Source organism: Hibiscus syriacus, unplaced genomic scaffold, assembly GCF_006381635.1.
Source record: "Hibiscus syriacus cultivar Baekdansim isolate YM2019G1 unplaced genomic scaffold, ASM638163v2 tig00111502_pilon, whole genome shotgun sequence".
NCBI classification, from domain to species: Eukaryota; Viridiplantae; Streptophyta; class Magnoliopsida; order Malvales; family Malvaceae; genus Hibiscus; species Hibiscus syriacus.
This window is the reverse complement of record NW_024063105.1, coordinates 28,839-55,667: the sequence shown is the minus strand read 5'-3', so window position 1 is coordinate 55,667 and position 26,829 is coordinate 28,839. Positions and strand designations below refer to the sequence as shown.

Genomic DNA, 26,829 nt, shown 5'->3' with positions numbered 1-26,829 from the left:
AACGATTTTTTAAGAACTGAAAATAAAGATAATTAACAGTTTATTTTTGCTTTAGACAAAATAATGCTTAGGGGGTTCGAAAACCTTCGACAGGTGTGTTCATAGTGGTTATGATTAGGGACAGAGTGAGGATTTCAATATGAAGGAGGCAAAATATAAATTCTATAAAATTAAAGAGAACAATTTCATAATTATCTCATAAATATTAAATTTTGGGTAAAGTACACAAATGGTCTCCAACTATAGGGTACTATTTTATTAGGTCCCTTCAACTATTAAAAATTATAAAATACTCTTCCGACTATAGAATGTTACTTTATTAAGTTCCTCAACTATTGAAAGTTACATAATAGTCACCTGACTATGCATTATGTTCCTAAGTCATCTTTTTCCATTTAAAAAATAGCGGTTGTCTAAGTCAGATGTTAGCGTAATGACTAAGATATGATAGTTGTTTGAGATTTCGGAATCATATTTTATCCTATTATAGTCAATAAGTTAAAGTTCAACTCAGAATAAAGTCAATTTTTAACGAAAAATGATGAGCTTAGAACATAATGAATAGTCTGATGGTCATTTTGTAACTTTTAATAGTCAAATGACTCAACAAAGTAACACTCCATAGTCAGATGACCATTTTATAACTTTTAATAGTTTAAATAGTTAATAAAACAATACTATATAGCCAAGGGATCATTTGTGTACTTTATATATAAATCAAATGTAAAAGAAAATTGCTGGCTTGGTAGGCCACAGCGGCACAGCCCCTCCCATGCCCTTAATAATTCTGTCCCCGGTTGTGGTGGTAACTAGCGGATATCATTGTTATTGCAGGCTATTTGTTTCGGTAACATCTGTATCATCTTCTTCAAGTTTCTGATACAGCATTTTTACAGTCTCAGCGTCCATTTGACGACCTGAAGAAACGCTTGAATATATGAAGAATTCCTCGACTGAAGCCTTACCTTCGAGCACGCTCACCACGGAAGACATTGTAGGTCTAGCCGAAGCTGTTGGATTCGTGCATAAGAGAGCAATATTGATCATCGTCATCACTTCATCTATGTTGCAGTCTGACCCGATCCTTGGATCGACGAGGTCCAACAAGTTCCCGTTCTCCCTCAAAACATGAGCCTAGAAAAACACCATTTAATTAGAAGCATGTCTATGATTTTCAAGTATGGATGTCAGTGTCGATGGCGGAGCTCATGGACAGAGTTAAGATTGAACTATGAGTGGACAAATTGTTTAATTTTAAAATAAATAAGCCCTTAAAATTGAATAAATCATACAATTTAAAGGGGATAGGATGTAATTTCATTAATTTTAAAATTGAATGGTCTTAAAGAATAATTAAACTATAAAAATTAGAAGTCGAAATATCATTTTAAAATGAAGGATACTAAAATATAATTAAAGGTAAATTACATGTTTAGTACCTAAACTATCATTTTCATTCGTTTAAGTACCTAAATTTTTAATTTTTTCAAAAATAGCTAAAGTTCAGTTTTTGTTTCATTTTAGTACCCAGACATTAAAAATTTTAGTTTTTGTTTCATTTTAGTACATCCATTCAAAATTCAACGTTAAGTTTTGAAAAATTGAAAGTTTAGATATTAAAACGGACCACAACTGATAGTTTAGGTAGTAAATGTGTTACATTTTTAACCTAAGGTACTAAAATGAAATGAAAACTAAATGTTAATTATGATTTTGAAACAAATTGAAAGTTTAGATACTAAAACGATCAAAACTAATAGTTTAAGTACTAAATTCGTAGTTTACCCTATAATTAAACTAGTAAATTTTGAGAAGGACAATAACTTAATTGTAATGATTTTAAAAATATTAAAGTCCTAAAACTAATTAAACTATCAATGTTGGGGCAATTGTCCCTCCCACCTCCCACGTAAATTCGACCCTGATGGAGCCACGTTTGTGTGCCTGAAATCTGATTTTTTTCCCCTAATAGTTTTTTATTCTTTTATTGTGTGTATCTTAAAATTTTATTGATACTTCGCTTACCTTACATATAAAAAAATATTGTTAATATATATATATATATATAGTAATCCTAAAAAGTAGACTCCAATTATATTTGACATAATCTAAAGAAAGCAAACGAGTGAAGCAACAAGGGCGGCGGTCCCAGACATCGACACAGATTATTGGGCTGGAACTTCATGGCCGACTCTCTCCTTTCAACTAGGCTAAGCCATAACAAAACAGCTTTGTTAGTGTTCCTTTGTTTGGTAATCTCCTCCTTCGCCATCTTTGTTCCCACTCTCTTTTCTTTTCATCGCATGTCCGTTCCATGCTCTTCAAAGCATGTCATCATTTCATCAATCCAACGAAGCAAGGAGAAGCGCAGATCCAAATAGGCTAAAAGACGTGCATTTTGCTAGAGATGGGGAAGACGTGATCAAAGTACAAAAGATATAGGTTTTATTCTGGGTGATGGATTTTTTCTCAACTTCTTTTGGGGGAATCAAGCTTCTTGGTTCGAAATACCTGCTCCTTCAAGGCAAACTCTTACTTAGTGTTCTATGGTTTGGGTTATGTTCTTCAGCACGTTGCTATGTCATTTTTCTATGTGTTATTCAGTTGTTCACTATGTTAGTTTTTCGTGTGCGTTTCAGCAGTTCAGTTTGTTCTGGATCTTTGTGGGGGTCGTTTCTTTCAATCCATAAAGAAACAAGAAATAGAATTCATTCTGATGAAGCCAGATTGCTTCTGGATGTGCAGTGTGCTTCGGTGGTACCAGAGTAATGTTCTGTTATCTTTAATGGTAGGGTGTTTCCTTCAAATCTCTTTTGGTGGTTCATGAAGAAGAAAGAGTGTTCATTGGATGGCTCTTTGACCGGTGGTGGAGCGGTGAATACAGCAGTAGACGGTGATGATAGGTTTCCTTGGTTGCAGGTGGTTTTTGTTGTAGTTGCTGGTTTCGAGGTTGTCCTTAATGTAGAAAGTTTCAATGTTACACGTAGTAAGAGGCGTGAAGTTGGTGTTCTGACATGCAGATTCCCGCATGTTGATCCTTTTGGTGGATTTAAGGTGGTTGTTGGGTGATTGGTAGCTCTTTGCTTGCTTCAAGGATTTTTATTGGTTTAGGGTGAACATGGTATGGACATTAGAGTGGAGCAGGGAGTGGTGAGTAAGTGGAAGTATGGGTGGTTTTGTTTGGTTGTAGTGATAGCATGAGAGGCATGGGTGGTGCTCCCACTTTTGGCAAAAAGCAACGTTATTTAATATGGTTTGAGCCAAGCTTAGTATGTTGGGTTTGTCCTGGTGTTTTAGTAGTGCCATTAGGTTCTTACCATTGGCTTTGTTGTTTGTATATGTTAGTCAGTGTGTTCTATGTATGTTGTCGGCTTGCCTGTGTTTGTTATATGTGTTGGATTGGGGCTTGTGGTAGGTGTTATGTGTATTTGATCATGACCACCTTAAGGTACACTCTTTTTCCTCCATTAAGGATTAGGGAGTTTTTTAATGAGGTCCTTGAGGTGGTGTACTTTGTTATTTCTTAATACAAAGTACCCTCTTTCAAAAAAAATCCTAAAAAGTAATTCTAGATCAGTTACTAATCAATATTAGATATAGAAATATATAAATAATTTGAATCATTGTGTATGTAAAAAAAATTCATGTCGGGAGACTCACCCGCCAAAATCAAGTGTACGATTCGGGTCGGTCCGGATTAATTAAGACGAAGCCTTGAAAATCGAGAGGGCAAAAAAAATTGCATAAACAATGAAAAAAAGAATGAGAGATTAATTTACCCAATCAAGGAGATAGAAAGGTTCTTCCATTAGCCGGTTTCTAGTGTTGCACCTACCGCTAACGATTTCAAGGGCCACAATCCCAAAACTATAAACATCCGCTTTCTCTGTCAAACGACCATGCATTGCGTATTCAGGAGCCATATACCCACTGCAAATTTAACAACAACAATTGAATAAAGCTTTTAACTTTTTTTTCTGAACCAGCCATTTATAGAATGGCATGAACATTTATGTACATGAGGATTAATAAATGAATACAGTGAGAATGAATCTGAAAAGTGACTTACTAAGTTCCTGCAATTCGGGTGCTAATGTGGGTATTATCTTCTTCATGAAGCTTGGCCAAACCGAAGTCGGATATTTTCGGGTTCAGATTCTTGTCAAGCAAGACATTGGTGGCCTTGATGTCTCTATGAACTATCTTCAACCTTGATTCTTCATGGAGATAAGCTAATCCTCTTGCTATACCAATGCAGATCTTTTTTCTTGTTGCCCAGTCTATTTTCAACTGAAATTCTGGTGGCCCTTTTCGTCACCAAAAAATACAGAGAAGTTCAGATGCATACATGCATGCATACATACATACATATTGGCATACGATCATTCATGTTAGAACATATAATTTTAGGTTCGAAGAATAGAATGATTTGGATGAGATTGTACCGAATAATGCACGAGCAAGGCAGTTGTTTTCCAGGTACTCGTATATAAGCATCAATTGATTTCCTTCTATACAGCATCCATATAGCTTTACAAGATGAGGGTGTTGAAGAGCTGAAATCATGCCCATCTCGGTCACGAACTCACGGTTTCCTTGCTTTGATCGGGTCGATAACTGCTTCACAGCAATCACAGTGCCATCTGCCAGAATGCCCTACATTTGAAATGAAAAAAAAGAAACTATGATTTGCAGGTTCAAAAACAAGAACAATGTAACTGCAGAAAGTGTTGCAATTATAAGGAAAGAATGTGTTGCACATGGTACCTTGTAAACAGGACCGAAACCGCCTTCTCCGATCTTATTAGAAGCATGAAAATCGTCTGTAGCAGCTTTAATTTGCCTTAAGCTGAAGGAATTTGTCTGCAATTCTATACCTTTTAGATCTGTGGAAGAAAGTTAAGCCAAATAAGAAACATCTATGATATCAATTGTCTGAAATGGAATTATGAAAATTGCTTAATTATGTCCCTTATTTCGTGCCAAAATGGTGAGAAGAAAAGGAATGGCACATGATACTGTGATCAGATGTGATGAATACCAATGGAACAAGGTTGAAAACCCGAAAAATAAGATGGTGCAACCATTGTTTAAATCCCTGATTACTATGGTTTTAGCATGACATTGATTTTCCTGTCTAAATACCTCGTTCCAATGTACTCTTCCGTCTCAAAAGACCCGTCCACCAAACGATGCCCACAATCAGAAAAGCAGCAAACACAACTCCGGCCACCGCTATACCAACCACCGCAGCTGTCGAGATACCACCGTCGATTTCTGATGGAGGTGCATAATCTGGTTCAACAACACCGTAAACAAGTCAAGTCGCAAAGATTAGTAAAAACAACTTATAAGAGACGACCTAAGATACAAATCTTAACATTTGACATCCTACCAGGATCGAAAATAGATATTGCAGAGATAAGGGGACCGTAAACGCTTCTCACGGGAATAGAAGTCGTGCCTTTTCCGGCCCATCGGAGATGGATCTCCAACGTGCCATGAGTCACATTTACAGCAAAAGGCATTACTTTTGGTACGCCTGCCCCTCCTGCTGCTTCTTGAATATTGAAATCCTTCAGCACCCGCTGTCCCTGCAATTATTATCCATTCCATTTAACCCTTCCCATGCAAGCACATGTCTTAAAACTATGCTATCGAGAATACGATTACAGATTTCGAGATTTGAATCTCGTTCATACTTCATTGAATGCAACTTTTGAAGGATAAATATATACACTATGTATACCTGAATGTAAACATCAAAGATCCGCTTCCCTAAGTTGGTATAACTTTGATCATTAGTGAACATAATCTCCGCAAAGTAGAGTTGTACTGTGTAATTTGCATTGGCGAGACAAAATGCATAGTAAGTCAGAGAGCTAGGAGAAAGCCTTGCATCTATGTAACGTGCATCGCCACCATTTACAGAAAGCTGTCTACTCTGGAGATACAAAATGTCATTGTTTTTATTATCGTTCAGAAAAATTCCGGTGCTGCTAAATGCCCAATTGGTACCCGACCGGTGAAATGTCGAACTCTGGGTTATAGTCAAATCAGCTTCATAATTGATGCCATCAACAGTTATATTTCCCCCTCCACAGTTTATATGAACAGAGTGCAAAGCTGAGGAATACAACAGTTTGAATCAGTCACTCACCAAAGTTTAAAAAAAAATAATATAAAGTACTATATGACACATAAAATAAAATAAATAATTTTTAATAATTTTTAAATAAAATATTTTATATAAAATAATATATTTAACAAAATTTATTTATAAAATAATAATCAGATCTTTGATTCTTTAATAGTACCTAGATTTATAAATTGGTTATTACATTAAATATAATTGATATATTAGGGTAAACTACAATGACTACTTAATTTGACATATTATTTAATGTAACAACTAACAAAATTGATATAATTTTATATTTAGTTTCACTATTTATTCATTTTATCAATTTAATCATAATTTTAAATTAATTCAATAAATCTGATCTTCTAATTAAACAAGGACACATTATGAAATGTGTCATAACATGATTAAAAGATTTTTTTATTAATATTAATTTATTTAATTTAATATCACCGTTTAATTGAAATATTTTTTTATTAATATTAATTTATTTTTTAACAATATAAGTATACTATTTTAATGTAATAGATATATTGATTTTATATAATAAATATAATATTTGATATATCGGTCACTTTTATTTCTATTTTTTATATCAATTATGATATGTGAAATAAATGATATGTTGAAATTCACAATAAATATTGGAGTTAATCTAGTGGTAAATGATTACTATTTTTTCACTCTCTTTTTTTAATAGTATATGGTGATTACAATATATTCTTTATTTATTTTTTTCTTAATCTATTAATAATATATATATACCCTATTGACACAACTACTCAAACTAGTAACATTTAAGAAAAATAACCTTCCTTTTACCATTCTAACACACTAAGACTTTAGTTCAATTTTCTTATTACATTTTTTATCAAATTAATAGGATGTATAATTATACCGATTTTGTTAACTGCCACAAATTTTAACGACATATACTTTGATTGACATTATCTAATAATTAAATGATTTAATTGATAAAATTAAAATATCAATAGTCACGAATCCGCCTATAGTTAAGTGATTAAGAATGTAATTTATCCTATATATAGTAACATAAATTAAGTGTGACAAGCCATTATGAATATCTAGCATGGAAAAGAAGTATATATATGAAATTTCTGCTTACGTTTTGAGCAGTTAATCTGACTTCTCAAACATGGAACGATTCCTCTGGTAAAACAATCATATGACCCAGACACATAAATTAGCCATTATAACCCCAAATTTGTTGTCGACCGAAGACAATGAAATGCTTGAAAACAGTACTTACGAGTTATCGGTTCTTGGAATGCTTGAAAACAAGTTCCTACATATAGACATGGAATGGAAAATTATACAAAAATGATAGATATTTGAAATAAATATTCGAACACGTAAATTAAACAACTGTTCGAATCGAAAGATGTCGTACAGTGTTGGACTTCCACAGTTTGATACACCACCTGTGCTAGTGAAGTTGTTATATGAAACATCCCTGTAAATAGATTACTTCAGAATGTGATTTTCATTTAATGGTTATTTATGTTCATGTTATTCAAGATCAACTAAGAAGAGAATCATACATTTCTTCTCTTGTTTCCAGTATCCATTGAGGGACTGCTCCAGTAAAATTGTTTCCATTTAAGAACCTAGTAAAAGAAATCATTAGGTGTATACAAATATGAACATGTGAAAAAAAATTCCATTTACTTACAATGTATCCAAATTAAGACCAGAAAGATCTGGGATTATTCCGCTGAGGCTGTTGAAGCTGAGATCTCTGCAAGAACATTATGTTCCAAGACAAGTTAGAAATTAAAACAGTTTCTTTCCATAAGGGAGGCATCGTATAAATGTCGAGATTCGAATCACAAACATGTCGGACCTCTCGAAAAGAAAGCCTAACACTTACAAGATCTTTATCGTTCTGAATCTCGCGAGAGAAGGAGGTATCTCCCCAATGAGATTGCAGCTCCTCAACATCCTGTAATTCAATCAATAACATATTGCATCAAATTTGGAGCTAATCAGTATAGCATATCATTCCCTTGCTGAACGGATATGCTTACACTCTATCCAAACTAGGCAGATCGGCATCTAGTCGAGGAAATTCTGCATCGGCTCCGTTCAAGTCACTAATTGTTCTGTGAACCAATTCAGATACAATCATAAACGAGGCAATGCTGCTTCAGATCCGTTCAAGTCACAAATCTACAACAATTGATGCTTACATGTATTCTAAGTTTTCCAGAGTAGCATTAATGGATGGAATTGGACCACTCAAACCACTTGCCTCCAAGATTCTGTCATTATACAAAAGATGGATCCATTTAATTGATTGATAAAACAAAATATCTCCAATGAAATTTAAAAACAAATCCAATAATGTTGATTTAGTCCTCACATCCGAGTAAGATTTCTCCAGTTCCTGAACATAAACTCGGGAATCCGTCCCGTGAAGTTGTTGTCGCTGATACGACTGTTGCAAAACGAAACATTAGAATCTGATATCGAATAAGTTGGTGGAAAAGAACATTAGAAGTGCTTACAAATCCTCCAACGAAGTCAGCCTAGCATATGTTTCAGGTATTTCTCCAGTAAAATTGTTGGAACTGAGAATCCTGTAAAAACCAGTAAACAGATCATACTGAATAAACAGAAATGAAGTTCAGCTGGAATATTATTAAAAGAAAAGGATCCATCTTACAATCTCTCAAGTTTGGATAGATTCCCCAATGCCTGAGGCAAATTTCCTGACAAACGATTGGCCTCAAGGACTCTACACAGTTCTCCAATAAATAAAATTAATTATCCATTAGACATTCATAAAAAGAATCGTATAGAAATTTGTCATGACATGAACTGAGGACATATATTAGTAGAAAATGGTGTAGTCCAACTCACAAGCTGGTAAGACTGCTGAGATTTGCTAGCGCTGCTGGGACTGCACCAGTTAATCGATTTCCAAGAAGGGCACTGAAACACCACACGTCTTTTCCATGTAGCAACAACATTTATATATATATATAACATATACATACGTGTTCATATATACACAAGTAGAAAAGAAACATACATTTTGACGAGTCTCGAAGCTGAACCCCACTGAGTGGGAATGTTGCCACTGAGATAGTTGCGACTTAGGTCACTGTAAGAATAGTTTAAAACAAGAAGAGTTAGTTAGTTGACATAAAATTAAGATATATATATATATATATATATATATATATGCGATTCACTTTCACAATATAAAACTTCTTAATTTTTCACATATTTAGAATCATTGGATGAATAAAAATAGGTAGTTGACATTGACTTCTTATTTTTTTATTTTCAGTGAATATCCTCACATTTCCTACTGTCTCAGTCATCTATTTTCACTTCCAACGATCTTAAATTCATGTAAAACTAAAGAGTTTTATATTGTGTACATCATATATATATATATATATATTATATATATATATATAATGTAAAAGAAGTTTGGAAACATCATTCTTACATTTCTTGCAGGAAAGGGAGACTGGCCAAGTCTGTTGGGAGTGTACCTGAGAGATTTTGTGTCTTCAGCCGTCTGATATACATGGAGAAATCGGATCAATCAATGAAAGTTAGAATTTTTTTTTTTGAATTAATCACCAATTTCAGATCCATCAATCGACTAATTTAGATCGGGTACTGCAGAGGCAAGGGCGACGCTCCCAACCCAATTTTCTCTATTCGTAAATGTCAAAATTCGAACCCCTGACCTTTTGTTTAAGAGACCTAGTATCTCATCCTACTAGACCAACTGATTCGGTTTGGTATTATGTGTGAAATTGATAATTTCTTACACCGATAAAAGACTTAGAGAAAAAATAGGATAAATTACATCACATACTACCTAATTTTAGACCGTGTATCATTTATACCGCTGAACTTTCAGTTTATCCAACTATAATACTGAACTCTGATTATAACTTCAATTATGTCACTAGACCGTTTTTAATGGTGCAATGACGTGGATAAATCATTCTATCACTATGGTGATGTCGCCAGAACATCATCATTTTGACAATGACTATTGATGCTCAGAATGACGTCGTTTTAGACATTAAACTTTAGTTGTGTATCAATTTTGTCACTGAATTTTTAAACAATTCCATTTTTAACACTATACTTTTCAATCGTCATCGACATTCAATCAATATATGTCGCTCTCGCGACAAAATGAGCACCAAAACATTTACCTGCCACTCCTGTTTCTTCTCCTATGATTAATTTTCCACGAAACTCACTCGAAAGCAACGAAAAACCATTTAAAAGTTTGATGTGCTATATTTTGATCTCTTTCGATGATCGTACAATGAATCTAGTTTTGATATATATTGTTCATTTTCTTGTAATAATGTTTTTCAGTGTTCATATTGGCTATTATGAGTCCCCAATTCTCTCAAATCTAATAAAGTCCCTAAAGCCCTAAAAGATGATAATTTTTTTGTTTACTTTGTCTATTTGGAGTTGGTTTTATGGAAAACAAATCTTAAGATAAGAAAGATGAGTGAAATACGAATGTTTTGGTCTCAATGATCATGTCGTGAAAGACAAGCAATGACTAGCGATGATTGGTTGCTGACGGTGTTCGAAGAAGTAGAGTACCAAAAATGGAATTATTTAAAAGTTTAGTGAAAAAATTCGATACACCGCTAAAGTTTAGTACAAAAAATGACATCATTTTAGGCATCAATAGTCATACCAAAATAAACTATTAAGTCAAACACAATTAATCTCCTTGCAGTTTATGGTGCTCTAACCTATAACCTGTAGGAATAACAATCATCCACTTAATCAATTCACTGAGGTAACTTGATTCTTGCATTATTACAACATTTTTAGAAAACTTATGTTTGAACATATTTAAATATGCATTTATCTCCAATTTATAAGTATAATTAAATTAAATTATTATATTAGGATGAGTCTGCCACGCTCGACGAGCACCTCTGAGTACCACTAACGACAAGCATCTTTGAACACCATTAATTTAATTTATAAAATTTAAATTTCTAAAGGACTCAATATATACTTATAAATTAGTTAAAAATTTAAAGGTAATTTATTTAAAATAAAATATTAATTACATTATTTTTCATAATCTTTTTTAACAATAATTGGATCAAATATCAACTTTTAAATTAAAAAAACTCTAAGTATTTTTTCTTGTTTAAATAATTTACCTTTATATTTTTTATTGATTTATAATTATACGTTGAGTCCTTTATATTTTTAAATTTTTATAAATTAAATTAATGGTACTTAGCAGTGCTCATCGTTAGTGATGCTCAACGGTACTCATCGAGCATTGTAGAATATTCTCTTAGATTAATCATGATTTTTAATAAAAATAAATGATTTAATTATAATTATAATTATATTAGAATTAAAATTAAACTTTTATAAGAGATTAATCACGACAAGGTCTTTGAAATTTTTAATATTCTAATTGTAAGGATAATGTATTTAGTGATGTAATTTGGTGTGTCACATTAGTGATTTACTCCCGTGTATGACAATTACTCTATCATTTTTCTTCTATTTAATTCAATAATAAAAAATAGCATACACCAATGTAACAAATGTATTATTGTTTGTCATTAATTAAGTTAATTCAATTTTTAAAAAAATTAAAAATCAAAACAGATAAAAAATTAGAGTAAATATACATTTTATATTTAAACTATCAATTTTAATCTGTTTTTGTATCTAAATTTTTTATTTTTTAAAATCATACCTAATGTTTAGTTTTTGTTTCATTTTAGTACCCGACCGTTAAAAACTTAATGCTTTTAGTACCTAAACTATCAATTTTGGTCTGTTTTAATACTTAAACTTTCATTTTTTTAAAAAAAAAACTTTAAATTTTAAACGTATAATAAAATTAAACAAAAACTAAACTTTAGATATGATTTTGAAAAAAATTAAAGTTTAGGTATTAAAACGAACTACAAATTTAGATATTAAACTTGCAAATTTGAAAGCTAAAATTATGATTAGGCTAAAGAAATAAACGGTTAAACTAAACGGTACATGCATGTCGGCTATGGGTTCCATTAACTATACAGATCAAGTCAACAGTGGTTGGTGTGGTGTTAAATTCACTACACCTTTTCTACTTCCGTTAATGCATTAATTTATGTGATACTTTTTTAATTATAAATCAATATTAATTTTACGTAAAACATTGCTTTTGCATATACAACTAATGTAATGGCGAAACAAAATGGAAATAGTAATTAACCTAAAATATAGTATGGTAAACTACATATATACCACTGAATTTTAGGTGTTGTATCGTTTATACCACTGAACTTTTAATTTTGCCAATTATAGTACTAAACTTTGATTTTCGTTTCAATTATATCACTAAACCGTTAAATCTTTAACGATACGATGACATGTTAGGTCTAGCGGTTTCGTTGGTTCATGGTCGGACGTGTTTTTCCTATTTTATTCAATTGCCGTGTTGTTATGTTTCACTAGTTGCTTTGTATTCTTTTCTTCTAAATATGATTAGAGAGATTTTTAATGAGACATGCAACTTAGGTGTCGGTATGTACTTTTAAACCTTAATAAAATCAAATTTACTGAGAAAAAAATAATATATCATTCCTTACCAATTAAATCTAGAATTACAGGTGCTCTTATATTCAAACTAAACTATTCACTTGCTGCTAATAAAATCAAATGTCAGATGCTTAATAAGCCATAATCCATGAACTGATAAATGAGAGAGATGCTTACATGTGGGTGACGTGGCAGGTGTTGTTATTGTTGAAGGTACAATCACATGTGACATTATTAACAATATAAGTAGATAAGGGTTCATCTATCCAACCCCCGACTCCACTGCATGGATCAGTATCATCAAATTTCCAATCTGTCTTCCCCAATGTCCCACCAATGCTTCTCAAAGCTTCCACTACAAAAAAGAAAAAAAAGGATGAAATTTACTAAAAAAAACCAAGTAAATTAGGTAAAATCTTATGTTAGAAAACCAACTTGTAAAATTTTAACGAGAACGAAATTATAAAATTTTAGGAGATAAAAATAAATTATCAGTAGAAAATATAAAAAAAATATCTAAAAGATATAATAATTTAAAATTTTTAGGGTCGAATGTGTCCACCCGTTTCCCTCTTGATTTATCCCTGGATACTACCTTCATCTCCTTCAAGTGTAGCTCCATCTGCTAACCTTGTAAGGCAAGAAGATATGAATATCGAAGCAAAAACGAGTCGATGAAAGAGCATGTCGGAAGAAAACTATATGGCCGCCTATGGAGAAAAATCAAATAGAGAGAGAGAGAGAGAGAGAGGCAGAGTGAACACTTTAATCTTGAGTTATGAGAGATGCTCAATTATTGTAGTGTTATTGAATGTTTCATGTTTGTAGACTTTGCGAAGTAAAAGACTTTACTCATATTAGCAAGTTGCTAAAAAATCTTGCCTGAGAATTTAATGAACGAGGCCACATCCAATCGAGAATGAGCGTGCTTGGTACAAATATTCAAACCTTGTTATAATAATAAATTTAATCCTTAATATTTATGTCTTTGCCACTATTTTAATTTTAATTCTTGTTTTGAATTGAATTTATCTTAAAATCTAAAAAAATAGTATTATATTTTAAGGGGTAAACTACATCAGACACCATTGAACTTTAGGCATTGTATCGTTTATAACACCGAACTTTGATTTTCATTTTAATTATATCATTAAACTGTTAAATCGTTAAAGTCATGATGATAAGGCTGATCGGAGTTGACGTAGACACCTCATCAAAACGTCATCCTTTCGATCCAATTATTAACAATTTAACTACCCATTGGTATAGTTGAAATGAAAATTAAAGTTCAATGCTATAATTGATAAAATTAAAAGTTTAATGGTATAAACGATACAACGCCTAAAATTTAATGATATCTAGTGTAGTTTACCCTATTTTTAATAGAAATATCAGGTTAATTATCAATATTTTTCACAACGTTAAAAATGAAAATCCATATATAGTTTAATATCTGACGTGGCATGCGCTAGTCTCGTTACATACCACAATATAATGTCAACAATTAAATACATATAAATCAACGCACAAGTTGTTACGTTAGTGCCATGAAAAAATTAACGGTGTAATTACATTTTCCATTAAAATTATAACAATTTGATTAAAAATGGGTAAGCTATATACTTAATCCCCACATTGTAAGTTACTTTTTGGGCATAATGATGAATTTATCACTCAAAGTTTACACTTTTAGTCATTTTGATTATTATTCTTCTCTAATTAAATTTGGCACTCAAACATTCAAAAGGAGTAAAATTTGTTCATCAATCTCCCAAAAAGAACCGATTTGTTATTTTTTTTTAAAACAAAAATATTGTATAAAATATCAAAATTTTAATGTGTTGACATTGAGTCCTACATAGTAGTCATGTACACTATGGTTTTTTTTATATTTTGTTGAAATATTTATATTCTTTAATTTTTTTCATAATTTCAAATTATTTATTGACGAGTAAATTAGACATTTAATTGGATTTTTATTAACTATTAGGGACTTTTCAAAAGTTGTTTAGATGGACTTTTCTTGATAGATTATTCTTTGCAGCGTGGAATGTTAAGAGGGTTCAAGCACCCAAATAAACACTAGACAGTTAATAAGTTGATTATGGACAGTTTTCCCTCCTAGAAACTAGAGTCCAGACCTGTCCTTCTACAAACGTGGAACGTTACATGTTATGGGGTCCCAAAATTTGAAAGTTGAGTCGGGTGGCATGTTATGATAATTCAATTCAGCTAACTTTATATCTTCTTTTTTAATATTGATTGTAGATTTTAATTTTTGGGTAAAGTATAAAAAATGGTCTCGTTTATAGGTATTATTGTATTAAATATTTTGACTATTAAGAGTCCGTTTGATTGGGAAAAATATTTTTCAGTTTTTCTGTATTTGATTCCCGTAAAACAAGAAAAATTTGTTTTACGATCAAAGGAAAACTCAGGCAAAACACGGTAAAATAAATTACCGTTTGAAAAAGAGTAAGTCGTTTTCATTCGTTTTCCGTTGCTTCACACTGAAACTCTTCGTCTCCCAAGGGAAAAAGACTGGGTCTTTAGCTTTGTTGGTTTTCTCGATCTGGGTATTGTCTAAAACTCGTACTTGTTTGATTTTGGGTGGTGAGTGGGGATGAGGAAGAGGGAGAGGGAGAATCCGTGTTGGATCTGTGGGCACTATCACAAGTATGAGGAAGGGGAAGTTTGTGGGATATGTGGGCATAGAACTCCTGTCTCTGCCGACAAGACATCGCTTCAAGTCAGTGCTTTCCCATCGGAGATCTTGCCTGACTCTCTATTTGGGTACCTATGATAACGCCTCTCGCTCCGAGCTTCTAAAGACTCAGGGAATTACTCGTGTCCTTAATGTAACCTCCTTCTTCTTCCTCCTCATTTCTGTTTTTTTTTTGTTATTTCTGTTTGCGATGTTAATACTATCTGCTTATGGTTTTATTCTGATTTAAATTTATGGATTTTGGGATTAAGAATAATTTGGAAAAGTTTACTTATGATTGTTTGCTAATTGGAACAAGAAAGCGTAAATTTTTGGATTAGGTTTTGTTATGTATGTTGAGGTTTTTATGCTGCTACTTGAAGAACTTTGATGGGATTTCTCTATTTTAAGTATTTGAAGAAAAAGCATTTTGGGATTTCTGTATTTTGATGGTAAAGATTAGTTTAGCAAGTTTTCCATACTTAATAACAAGCAAAGCCTATAGGAGTAAGATCTTGTAACTTTGTTGATCTAGAAAATTCCTTTGTCAGTTGTAGTACCAATTATGGAAGTCCTATTGTTATCTGTATGCTTAAGGGTGTGGATGAAAAATTGGTTACCTCTTTGGGAATACTGTTAAGTTAATAGGAGTACTATCCAGCTCCAATGGATTTACTTGGGATAATGGAGAACATTCCTTGGTGCTTTCTATTTGTGAATAAGGCTAACACCATGTTTATTAATGATAACTTGGAAACAGGGGGAAGAAGTTTGATATCAAATGTGTGATATTGATTTGAGGCAACACCAGAACAGGTTGTATGACTGCAATTTATCGAACTGAGGCCTCAAATTAACTGAAAGATCTGATGGTCAAACAGTAGTAAGAACGATTCTGTTGCTTTTAGGTCCTTTAGCCTTCAAAAGGAGAAAATGAGGGTAGAATAGTCGTAAATTGAAGTTGTAAGATTTTGTATCTTGAATTATAAAATAGGATAATTAACATTGCCACTTGTTTATGTAGGTAAGCATATAATGATTGTTTGAAGATGAGGGTGGATGGTTAATACTGTGTTAAACCTTGAATGTTACTGAATCAAATACATCATAATTGAGATAGATATATGCATCAAACTTTATTTTAACTACTGTGATAAGGTTTCCTTTGTAAAGTGTAATAGGGTTGAGGAAAAATTGGGATTGTGGACTTGCACTACCACAGGCCCACAAGAATGTTTTTGATGTTGAAAATCATAACCGTTCAACTAAGCAAGCCAGTAGTTTGTGAACTTCCAATGCTATCAGTGATGTGATTGGAAGGATCGTCATGGGAATGTTGTACGATTGATGGTGTCAAGATCCATTCATTTTCGTTTTTCATTGTGCAGTTTGTTCTCCTCTTTGTTTGATGTTGCGTCCGCTAAAATACATATTGGTGGCTCTTAGGCATCTAAATTATAGCTTACAGTTATGGCATATTCTTATATAGTTTACAATATTTCTTTGCAGACTGTACCTGCTTGTCAAAATCTCTACAAGAATTCATTTAGCTACCACTGTCTGCAAGATGACAAAATTTTACAATTTGATGATGCAATACAATTTTTAGGTGCGTAACCATTGTGTTTCATCGCGAAGTTTCAGTTTGCAGTTGAAAGGTTAATTTTGGTATCACGTCATTTGTGCGAGGCTTTGTTATTCCCTCTTTCACTTATCGATTTTCTTCCTTTGCAAATTGCAAGCCAGTAGTTTGTGAACTTCCAATGCTATCAGTGATGTGATTGGAAGGATCGTCATGGGAATGTTGTAGGATTGATGGTGTCAAGATCCATTCATTTTCGTTTTTCATTGTGCAGTTTGTTCTCCTCTTTGTTTGATGTTGCGTCCGCTAAAATACATATTGGTGGCTCTTAGGCACCCAAAATATTAAACCCTAATCTTAATATGCCGTCGACACCTTCTCCGGCCATCATCGCCGTTGCCGACGTATTCCTTGACATCATCCTAGTTATATGTCGTTTTAGTTGTCGTCGATTAACCATTGAAATCGCTTGGGATCACGATTTTCGTTCTAGGGTTCGTGAGATGTAAAACGTTGATTTGTGGTCGATTGATCGTCAATCGGTCATAATTTCATAGGGGTTATGATCGTTGGGGGAGGGGAGGTCGGGTGGAGCTTCTTCGACTGTAAAGGGTGGCGATTGACGTGGGATTAGGGGTTGAAATGAATGTTTTCAAAGTTTATGGGTTATTTCTAAATTTGTCTCTCTCTGAATACTTCCTTTAGACCGTAAATTCTTGTTTGTAACTGAAGATTTAGCTAATGGAATCTGAATTCACTGCTAGAATCTAATAATGACTGTCCATCTAAGTAAATTTTATGCTTTACCTTATACCCGATGGCCTATTGCATTCATCTGATAGTTCTGTATTACTGAGCTTTCCAAAGCTCACTCTTTACTCACCCTTTCAGGTTAAAAGAATCGATCCAGTGCAACTATCAACTTCAATATTGGGAGTTCCTTCGTGTTTGCTTGCAGAGTACGATACAATGTGTAATTAATAAGCATATAAGTAATATATGATTATTTTATATATTGAGTCTGGAGTTTGTATGATTTTATTTCCATTTGTAATATGTGAATGATATTTTTGAACTTGTATTTTATTTATAATTGTTTTATGATTTTACATGATCAATATGAGGTTGTTAGAGCGACCTTGTTAAACCCTTCTCTCCTTCTACCTTCAAAACCCTTTCTTTCAACTCGTTCCCAGCTCACCCCACCGCCTACTATCCGAGTAAACAAACTGATTCACCACTTTCCTTCATCCTCAACTGTTCGTCATTGTGCTATCAAAGCTGAAGCACTTGACAGCGACTACTCGCCCAAGAGCAGCAGCAGCAATGAGCCCAGGGAAACGATGTTACCGGGCTGTGATTATAACCATTGGCTTATTGTCATGGAGTTCCCTAAAGACCCTGCTCCTACAAGAGAACAGATGATTGAGACTTATCTTAACACTCTTTTCTAGTAGAAAATTATGAAAATATGAATTTTTTATGCAACTTTTGCTTCTTTTTCTGGGTTTGTTTTGTTTTGTTGGAGGAATATCAAATTTGGTGAGATTTTGTGGTTTTCGCCCCCTTTTTGGTATAGGAGTGCTGCAAAGTTCACTTTTTCCCCCTTTCTGTGTTGTTCGTTTCCCGAGAAATATTTAATTAATGGGGCAGTTTAGTTTGTTTCCCTTAGTTCTTTATTGAAACATAGAAAAGGGATTCCTTTGTTAATTATGTTGAGTTTGAGGTGAAGGTTTATTATTATGGTAACATATCCAATTGTCTGAGCTTGAAGATGATTAACAAAGATGGAGCCTTGGATTGAATGGAAGAAACTAGATTAAACATTTTGCATTGCTCATAAATATTCTGATTTATCATAATCAGCAAGTTAAAAAGCAGTGAAAAGGGAAAAAGTATGCAATTCATCTGGCTTGTTTTAATTAGGACAGAATATCTTTGTGTTAGGCTTGCAATGTACTTGTTTACCTGAATTTGTCAGCTCAGATTGTAAGAACCTCAAAAGGTTTTTGATAGAGAGAGTGAGTTAGTTTCAAGAACCTGAATTCGTATGTCGTAGCATTATTTTGGGTCGTCAGCAGTCTTGTTCCGGGCTATGTATCATGGATGATCATTTCTTAGTTATCAAAATGAGGTACCTTCTTTATGCATGTGTTTAATCATTAAGAACCTATGTTATCTGATTAATGTGTAGTAAATCAATGTACAAAAATCACCATTTCAGTGAATGTATGAAAATTGAGTTATTGTAATGAAGAAATCTCAGATGAATTCCCCCCCCCCCTTTTATTGCAGCAGGGAGGAAGCGAAGAAGAACATGTATGCTTTTACCCTATGTTACTCATTTGTTTAGACCTATGTTACTCTAATTCTTCATTTTACTTGAAATACCTGTGTTTGAAACCTACATCCGATGCAATGGAGCATACACAATGTTGAGCACATATCCGTATATGACACTCACATTCGAACCTGAATCGCATATGTTTAAATGATGCTTTTATCTCCGACTCCAGGAATGAATTTTACTGTTTTGGATGTAGGATTGCCTGGAGTTCTTTGGGTGCTGCCTGATTCCTAAATAGATGTCAAAAGCAAAGATTAAGGAGGTTTGTTTGGCTAATTATCCTTAATTATGCAAAGTTTTTGTTTCAATATGATATATATAATATATGGTTTGGTGTACTTTTAGGTGATAAATATATCAATGGGAAATAATAACCTGCAAATACCCTACTTATCAACCAAAGGCAAGAAAATAATCAAAATATGAAAGCAAAAAATACGAGAGACGAAAAGACGGGTCCTCCTGCCGGACAGTTCAGACCACAGCAAGCAGCAAGTCCGTCAGAACCACCATCTTGACAAGGTACCAGAATATCTACTTGCTTTTCTTTTTGTCGACAGTTCATCGATGGTTCGAGGGCAGATTAGCACTCGGCTCATGCTCGAGGGTTACTACATACTCCATTCTATAAGTTTAGGTCATTTGTATTAGTTTTGGTTCTCACATGAATACATGAATTGAAGTTTTGGATTATATTTGATGTCACGAATTAATCGAATTATAATTTTGGAGTTAATATAATATTAGATACTTAAACTTAGTTTCGGTATGCTATTTCATTGTCCAAAATGGTTTTTGAATTTGGCTGGAATCTTTTAGCACATGTCAAAATGTACGATAAAATTACCATCCTTCTTATTTGAGCGGAGAGTCATAACGGTGGTTCTATAGAGGAGATGGAGTGTGGTGAGCTGAAAAGGACGATAAATGATGAGAAGTCGAAAGAGAGCCTGTTCGATAGGGATGATTCCTTCTCTAGCTATGATGTTGGTTTGTAGATTAATAATGTGAAGAGATTGTAACTAATCGAAAGATATAGAATTCTGGAGACTTCAGGAACTCCAGAGATTTCGATTAATAGAGAAGTTCCTTCTATGGCCTCGATTGATAAGGATTGGTAGTGGATTCGTATGACAATGATAAAAGTCAAGTTCGATTATAGTTTGAACAACAAAAGTTATAGTATCAGCTTAAGTTTTGAAACTAAATTTAAGTACAATTTAAATAAAACAATATCAATTTTAACCTAAAATATCAATTTATATATATATAATTTTGGCTTAACTATAAAATAAGTACTTAAATTATATCACTTTTTCTAAGTAGGTGTCCAAACTTTTTTATAATCATTCAGTTGTTTAATGTTACAAACTTTACCACTTTAGGTGTTTGAGTCATGATTGTCATTAATTTTCTCTCTTAAGTAACACATGTCACATTCTAATAATTTTGAATTTTTTTTCAAAAAAAAAAATTATTATATTTATAAAAAAACTCTAATTTCTATTAATTAAAAAAAGACCTAAGTCCCTAAAAATACAAAATCCCTAACCCAATAATGTCGCCCTTACCGGTCACGTCCACCTCCGTTAACGTAGTCCATGTCATCTTCGACGATAAAAGGATGCGGCCAACGTAAGTTTAGGAATTGAAATGATGGTTTTCAAAGTTTTGGAGATTATTTCAATTTTTTGTGTTTATTTTAATTTTTAATTTTAAATATTTTTTTTAAAATTACCAAAATGTATATGTATCCTTTAACGATAGATACGGTCCAAACACCTAAAATAATAAAGTTTATAACACTAAACACATAAACGATTTATAAAAAGTTTAAACATTTATTTGAGAAAAATAATATAATTTAAACACTTATTTTATAATTAATCATATTATTTTTAATAAGATATTGGTCTTGTGGACAGTGGTGTTAGATTCTATCTCACAATGAGGTCACGGAAAAGAAGTCACGCGTGTGGACAAGAACGGCCAACACGTGGGCCAATGAAATACGTTATTACGGTTTTGCCCTGACCCATCTCTTCCACACAACTATACACCTCGTGATCATCTCACCAACCGGGAGATGCCAAGTTGCCAGTGACCTGTGGGCCACGTGTGTCAAATCATACGGCTGTCTCACCTACAATTGGTACCCTTGCTGGTTACTAAATCATTACCCCCCTTCATAAAAAAATAATAATAACCTATATAAACAACTATGTCTGGTTGGGTTCCGTTAACTGCCGATCACATTTCCCCAAGTGGTAAAAATGAAAATAAAGAATCTCATTTGTCCCTTTCCATCAGAATTTTCTTTTTCCATATTTGTATTGATAATTTTAGAACTGCATAAAGTTACCAAAGTTTTTTTTATTAAACACAAAATTAACAAAGTTTGATGCACGAATCAATTTACCTTAGTAGTTAAAAGAATTATTGTTATTTCTAAATGTCATGAGTTCGAACACCAACGATTGTGACAGGTTGATTGAGTGTTCGTTGTTAAATGATTAAGAGCATATTTAAAACAGATACTACTTATAATCACCAGAACTTAATGAAAAATATTAACAGTTTGATAAAATATAATAAGTTATATGATATATATGATATGATTTACCAATAAATATTAATTATAGTGGTAAAATATAATAGAATAAATTTACATTTAATTCTTGAAAATAGTATTAATAAACAAAAAAAAATCATATACTTAAAAGATTATTTTTTGCAATGAGGGTTAGTACAAGTGGTTGGAATTTAATTATTTTAGTTTGTAAGGTTAAGATCGAATCATATTACCGTTACTTTTAATGGCTAATTGGATCTTAAGTATACATTGATTTTATATTTGAGGAGTGTCCCCTGACTTAATTTTTTTTTATAAAAAAAGGATTATTTTTTTACCGACTAATATTGAATCACTCGAATTTTAAATATATGACTGTATATTATAAACTTAGTAACATCAAAGAATAATTAAAGCTTTGTTTTGAAGGAATATTGATTATGGAGGCAAAAATTATTACTCATATAATTAAAATTTACAATTAGAGATGGATTGATATGGTCTGAGACGATCATATTCTTTGAAAAGTTTAAATTTTTATATAATTTAAATATTTTTATTAATATTTTATTTTTTTATTTTATAGAATTTTATAAATTTACCTTCTTAAATTTTTAATATAATTTCTCTATATATATATATATGTGTGTGTGTGTGAAAATTGCCCTTTCCTTGGCTAACTAACCCTGGTTTATCAATCACTATAATAAGGATTTAAGGCTGATAATTACATTGCTTTGCCTTGGAAGCAGCATCCTTGTCAATAAGATATATTGAGAGTGGTTGATCTATCCAGTGCACGTAACAATTTGGTAGTGGACCCATCTTTGTGTGATCAAACTTTTTTATATTTTGTTTTTAAGTCAAATAATTCGATATTTGTTTTATATTTTATTTATGAAAAAAATATATAAATAAAGAGATATTTTCTTAATTTTATAAGGATAAAATTAAGTGAGTTATATACATTTTAATAAAAATTTTATGATGGGTATTTTAATAATATAATTGTTGGATTTAAGAATATCTTTATATTTATTGTGCACGTAAATTTTGAAACCAATCCGGTTGAATTTATTATTATTATTATTATTAGGCATGTATATTTTGAAATTAATATGACATTTCTATCATGTCAATCTGAAATAATGTATTTATTAACATATATTTTATGACTAGCTTTTACATAAAATAAATATTTTTTTATTTTATATTTACATAAATTAATAATTCAACATTTGAATTATTAAAATAACAATTGTGAAAGAAACTATAAATTTATGTAAAATTCATCTAATTTTATAGTAATGTAAGTCAAGCCCCTATCTATATATGTAACAATTTTGAGAAAAATCATGCATCGGAATATATGACTCATAACATTTTTAAAGGTGTACGAATCAAGTTATTTTAGTGAGTAAATGCATAATTGTTATTCTTGGAGATCTCAAGTCCGAGCACTAGAGATTGTAGAATATTTAAGCGTTCACTATTAAACAATTGAAAGTCGTTAGAACAAATATTATCATTTGTAAGCAATTTAGATTAATAAAAAAATATTTTCAAACAATGATATAATAGGGAATTAAATAGCTAATTATGAAAATGGTGAATGGATTTTTAAGTTAAATGAACTCAAAATAAACCCATAAATATAATTAAAAAGTTTGATCTACATATTTTACTATTTCATATGGCATTCAATTCGACCTAAAAAAGCTCAACTTGATCTAAAATCCAACTCGATTTTTAAGAAAAAAATATATATCCATTATATATAATTTTATTTTTATCAGATAATATAATTTTGGAATTTATGATGCTATATTATTCAACTGAAAAAGTACCAAGAGGAGGTGAATTAACCAAATAAAAATTTTGGGAGTATGGCGAGAAACGATAGAAAATTTGGACAAGTATTTAGAGTGATTCAACTTCCTCAATGAAGTACATTTTGAATGATTCAGAACCATTATCAAACAGCATGTCACATTTAGAGTTAATTCATACAGAGCCTCTGAATCATTCAGTATTTGAATCATTAAACGCTTAATTATTCTGAAGTAAACAAACAACCCTAAGTTTGAGGAATCTTTTATTTAATTATTAAGACGGTTTTTTATTAATATTAGTTGTATTTCATGCAAATAAAACCAGTTAATCTTATTTAAAAAAAATATTTAAAATTATAATAAAAATTATAATTAAATATATGATTAGGGTATTTTTTATAATCATTGACACAATAAACTAGTGATCATATAGGGAAAAGGTTAAAAACTTATCCAAAAAAACCCGAACAAAATATAGATACTAATATATTTGACTGCATCGACAAATGAACTAATACAAGAGATCAAACTACTGAAAGACCACTGACAATCACAAATCAGAGTCGAACATTGTGAGAAAATTATCTCCGAATACAAATATCGTATTTAAATCAAATCTGATGGTCCAAAGCAAAGCATATTAACATGACTAAAAATAAACATCATCTTGATTAGTTGAGGCAACTTAAAATCCAACCATGAAAAAATTAAACGATGAGAACGATCAAATTCAAACGAGCAATAAAAAAATATTAAATACATATCATAAAGACAATTATTATAAATTAAAGAAATAAAATAAAGTAAAGATACATATAATAAAATCAAAGAAAAAAAATAAAGAATACCAATGGTGGCTATAATTTATTTATCTAAATAAAAAATAATATATTTTAAACAATGGTTTTTAAAATAAATAAAAATCTAATATGCATTATTGAGCTAGTTAGTTACTTTAATAAATAACACCAGGTTCCAACAATTAGGTCCCTTCACACTAAAGATTTCTAACAAATTCACTAATTTATTCTTTCTTTTTCTAGGCTCAAGAGTAACCTTTTACAACTCCCTAGTTTTCAATAGCTAAACTAGAAACCAACCCCTTTTTCAAAAGGATAAAAAGAATGTAAACAAGAAATCTCTCAAAGGAATATATTTACAAAATAAATTCACTAAAAACACACTATTTACAAGAGAAAATGAAGAATAAATAATGAAAGCTTTTCAATGATCAATGCTTGGATAGGTGGTGTGTAACCTTCTTCAAGTGTCTTGAACTTCATTTTATATGTTGGAATGTGTTTGTGATCGTTTATAGCTGTTGAAGATGTTTTGGAACCATTGGAGACTTAATTGCTGCAAAATAAAACTGCTCATACTAGGGAGTATCGGTACTCGGGCTTGGAGTATTGATATTGCACTAATAAAAACTAGTCGTTTTTCAACCGTTGGGCTGGGAGTATCGGTATTGAGGTCATGCTAATGATGCTATTGATACTACTATACAAAAACTAGTATCGACACTCCTTTGAGTATCAATACTAAAAATGCCTATTGAAATCTGAACACATTTAAAACTAATCGGTAGTATCGATACTGCCATGAGAGTATTGATATTTCCCTTACCTTATTTATCAATATTGTTCATGTGGTATCGATATTGTAAGAACAATATTAGTACTTCTTTTCTAAAAAATTATTTTTGTGTTCAAATTCAAGTTTTATGAACTTAAAATTATTTTTGAAAACTTTAAATAAATTCAATTTAGTCCAAAAATATTTTTGCCCTTAAAATTGTTATATCAAAATAGGTTCAACAAATAAGGACTTAATTAAAAAAATATAAAGATAACAATATTAGAATATCATGCTCATCCCTTAGTTGCTTATGCCTAACCTCACAATTCACTTCCTTTTAGGTTGTAAGAATATTAGAGAATATAAACCATTTAAAGTAACAAAAAAATTTAAATTAAATGAAAAAGAAACAAACAAACAATGAATTTACTTTATTGCTTTTTATTTTAATTTATAATAAAAATATATTTACATGACCTATTAAATTTAACCAAAATATTTTCCATTTTCATGAAATGATTATATTATTTTTCCTAAACTTGAACATGACAATTGCCATTTATCAGTTCCTATGCAGCAAACTAAATAATTATGCACGTAAAGACAAGCCAAATAATGCAAATAATTGTAGACTACATCATATCCAATGGACCACATCATATTTATTATAAGCTTACCACAATAAGCAAACCAAAACGTAAAAGTATCACAAAATCAAAAAAATATCAATCAAAGCTGAGATTCAACTATTTGTTTTTATTAATTTAGGTAAGTACAATATAATATTTGTTCAAAAATAACCCTGTACCTTTTAATATTAAACGCTTACTTGCCTGATATTTATGGTGCTCAAGCACAGATTTTTAAGGAATAACAACAATTCATTTATCACGGAAACCTCTTGATTCGTGCTTGATTCGTGCTAAGATTAAACTAATGTTGCTTATCAAACTCACCCACTAAGTTGCCATAATATATGACAAGTCTTAGTTTAGCTTCTTTTCATAATTAATTTTATTAATATAAGAGTTCATATATGATACACTGCCACTGGAAATATCTTTTTCTAATCATGATTAATTGATTTGGATTAGATCTGATTCTATAGGGTTAGCTTCCCTTAAATTTTTAGTTTAAGGTGAATCGTAATAGATTTTATGAAATAGAATTAGGACGAAGTCAAATTTAAAGTAAAAAGTCTTTGTCGGGTTCTCTAATTATATAAATAATGTTCTATTTATATTCAAGGATAAATTACTATAATGTTTCTACGTGTATATATATATTGGCAAGGAATATTCTACGATACACACTACACACCGAAATGTACCATTAATTTTGTAAGGTAAATTTTTTAAATGGTCATTAAACTATACTAAAATAATTATTTTAAACATTAAAGTTTTAAAAATTACATAATATCTCATTTGACCACTCAATTGTATTACAAAATAAATATTACATCTTTAATTATCATTAAAAATATAGCG

The 26,829-nt window shown here is 31.4% G+C and overlaps 3 protein-coding genes and 1 pseudogene across 3 annotated transcripts; 2 read left to right on the top strand and 2 right to left on the bottom strand.

Annotated features, from left to right (window-relative positions):
* Positions 1-825: 825 nt before the first annotated feature.
* LOC120163871 (probable leucine-rich repeat receptor-like serine/threonine-protein kinase At3g14840) lies at positions 826-9,135 on the bottom strand. Its single transcript, XM_039173687.1, has 20 exons — positions 9,026-9,135; positions 8,829-8,900; positions 8,671-8,742; positions 8,526-8,600; positions 8,353-8,424; positions 8,191-8,265; positions 8,034-8,105; positions 7,836-7,901; positions 7,705-7,770; positions 7,554-7,616; positions 7,413-7,448; positions 7,269-7,312; positions 5,750-6,126; positions 5,396-5,594; positions 5,146-5,295; positions 4,768-4,886; positions 4,446-4,656; positions 4,070-4,307; positions 3,780-3,930; positions 826-1,134 (listed from the first exon to the last, which is right to left on the bottom strand). The coding sequence occupies exons 1-20, from the start codon at positions 9,133-9,135 to the stop codon at positions 826-828; spliced, it is 2,577 nt and encodes an 858-aa protein (XP_039029618.1).
* Positions 9,136-12,804: 3,669 nt separating this feature from the next.
* LOC120163905 (probable LRR receptor-like serine/threonine-protein kinase At1g07650) lies at positions 12,805-13,502 on the bottom strand. The gene is made up of 2 exons (XM_039173710.1): positions 13,320-13,502; positions 12,805-13,079 (listed from the first exon to the last, which is right to left on the bottom strand). The coding sequence occupies exons 1-2, from the start codon at positions 13,408-13,410 to the stop codon at positions 12,898-12,900; spliced, it is 273 nt and encodes a 90-aa protein (XP_039029641.1). The 5' UTR covers positions 13,411-13,502; the 3' UTR covers positions 12,805-12,897.
* Positions 13,503-15,170: 1,668 nt separating this feature from the next.
* Positions 15,171-17,986, top strand: LOC120163904 (annotated as a pseudogene).
* A 124-nt stretch (positions 17,987-18,110) lies between these two features.
* Positions 18,111-18,464, top strand: LOC120163861 (multiple organellar RNA editing factor 9, chloroplastic-like). The gene has a single exon (XM_039173677.1). It carries the CDS (start codon positions 18,111-18,113, stop codon positions 18,462-18,464), a length of 354 nt encoding a protein of 117 aa, XP_039029608.1.
* Positions 18,465-26,829: the final 8,365 nt, after the last annotated feature.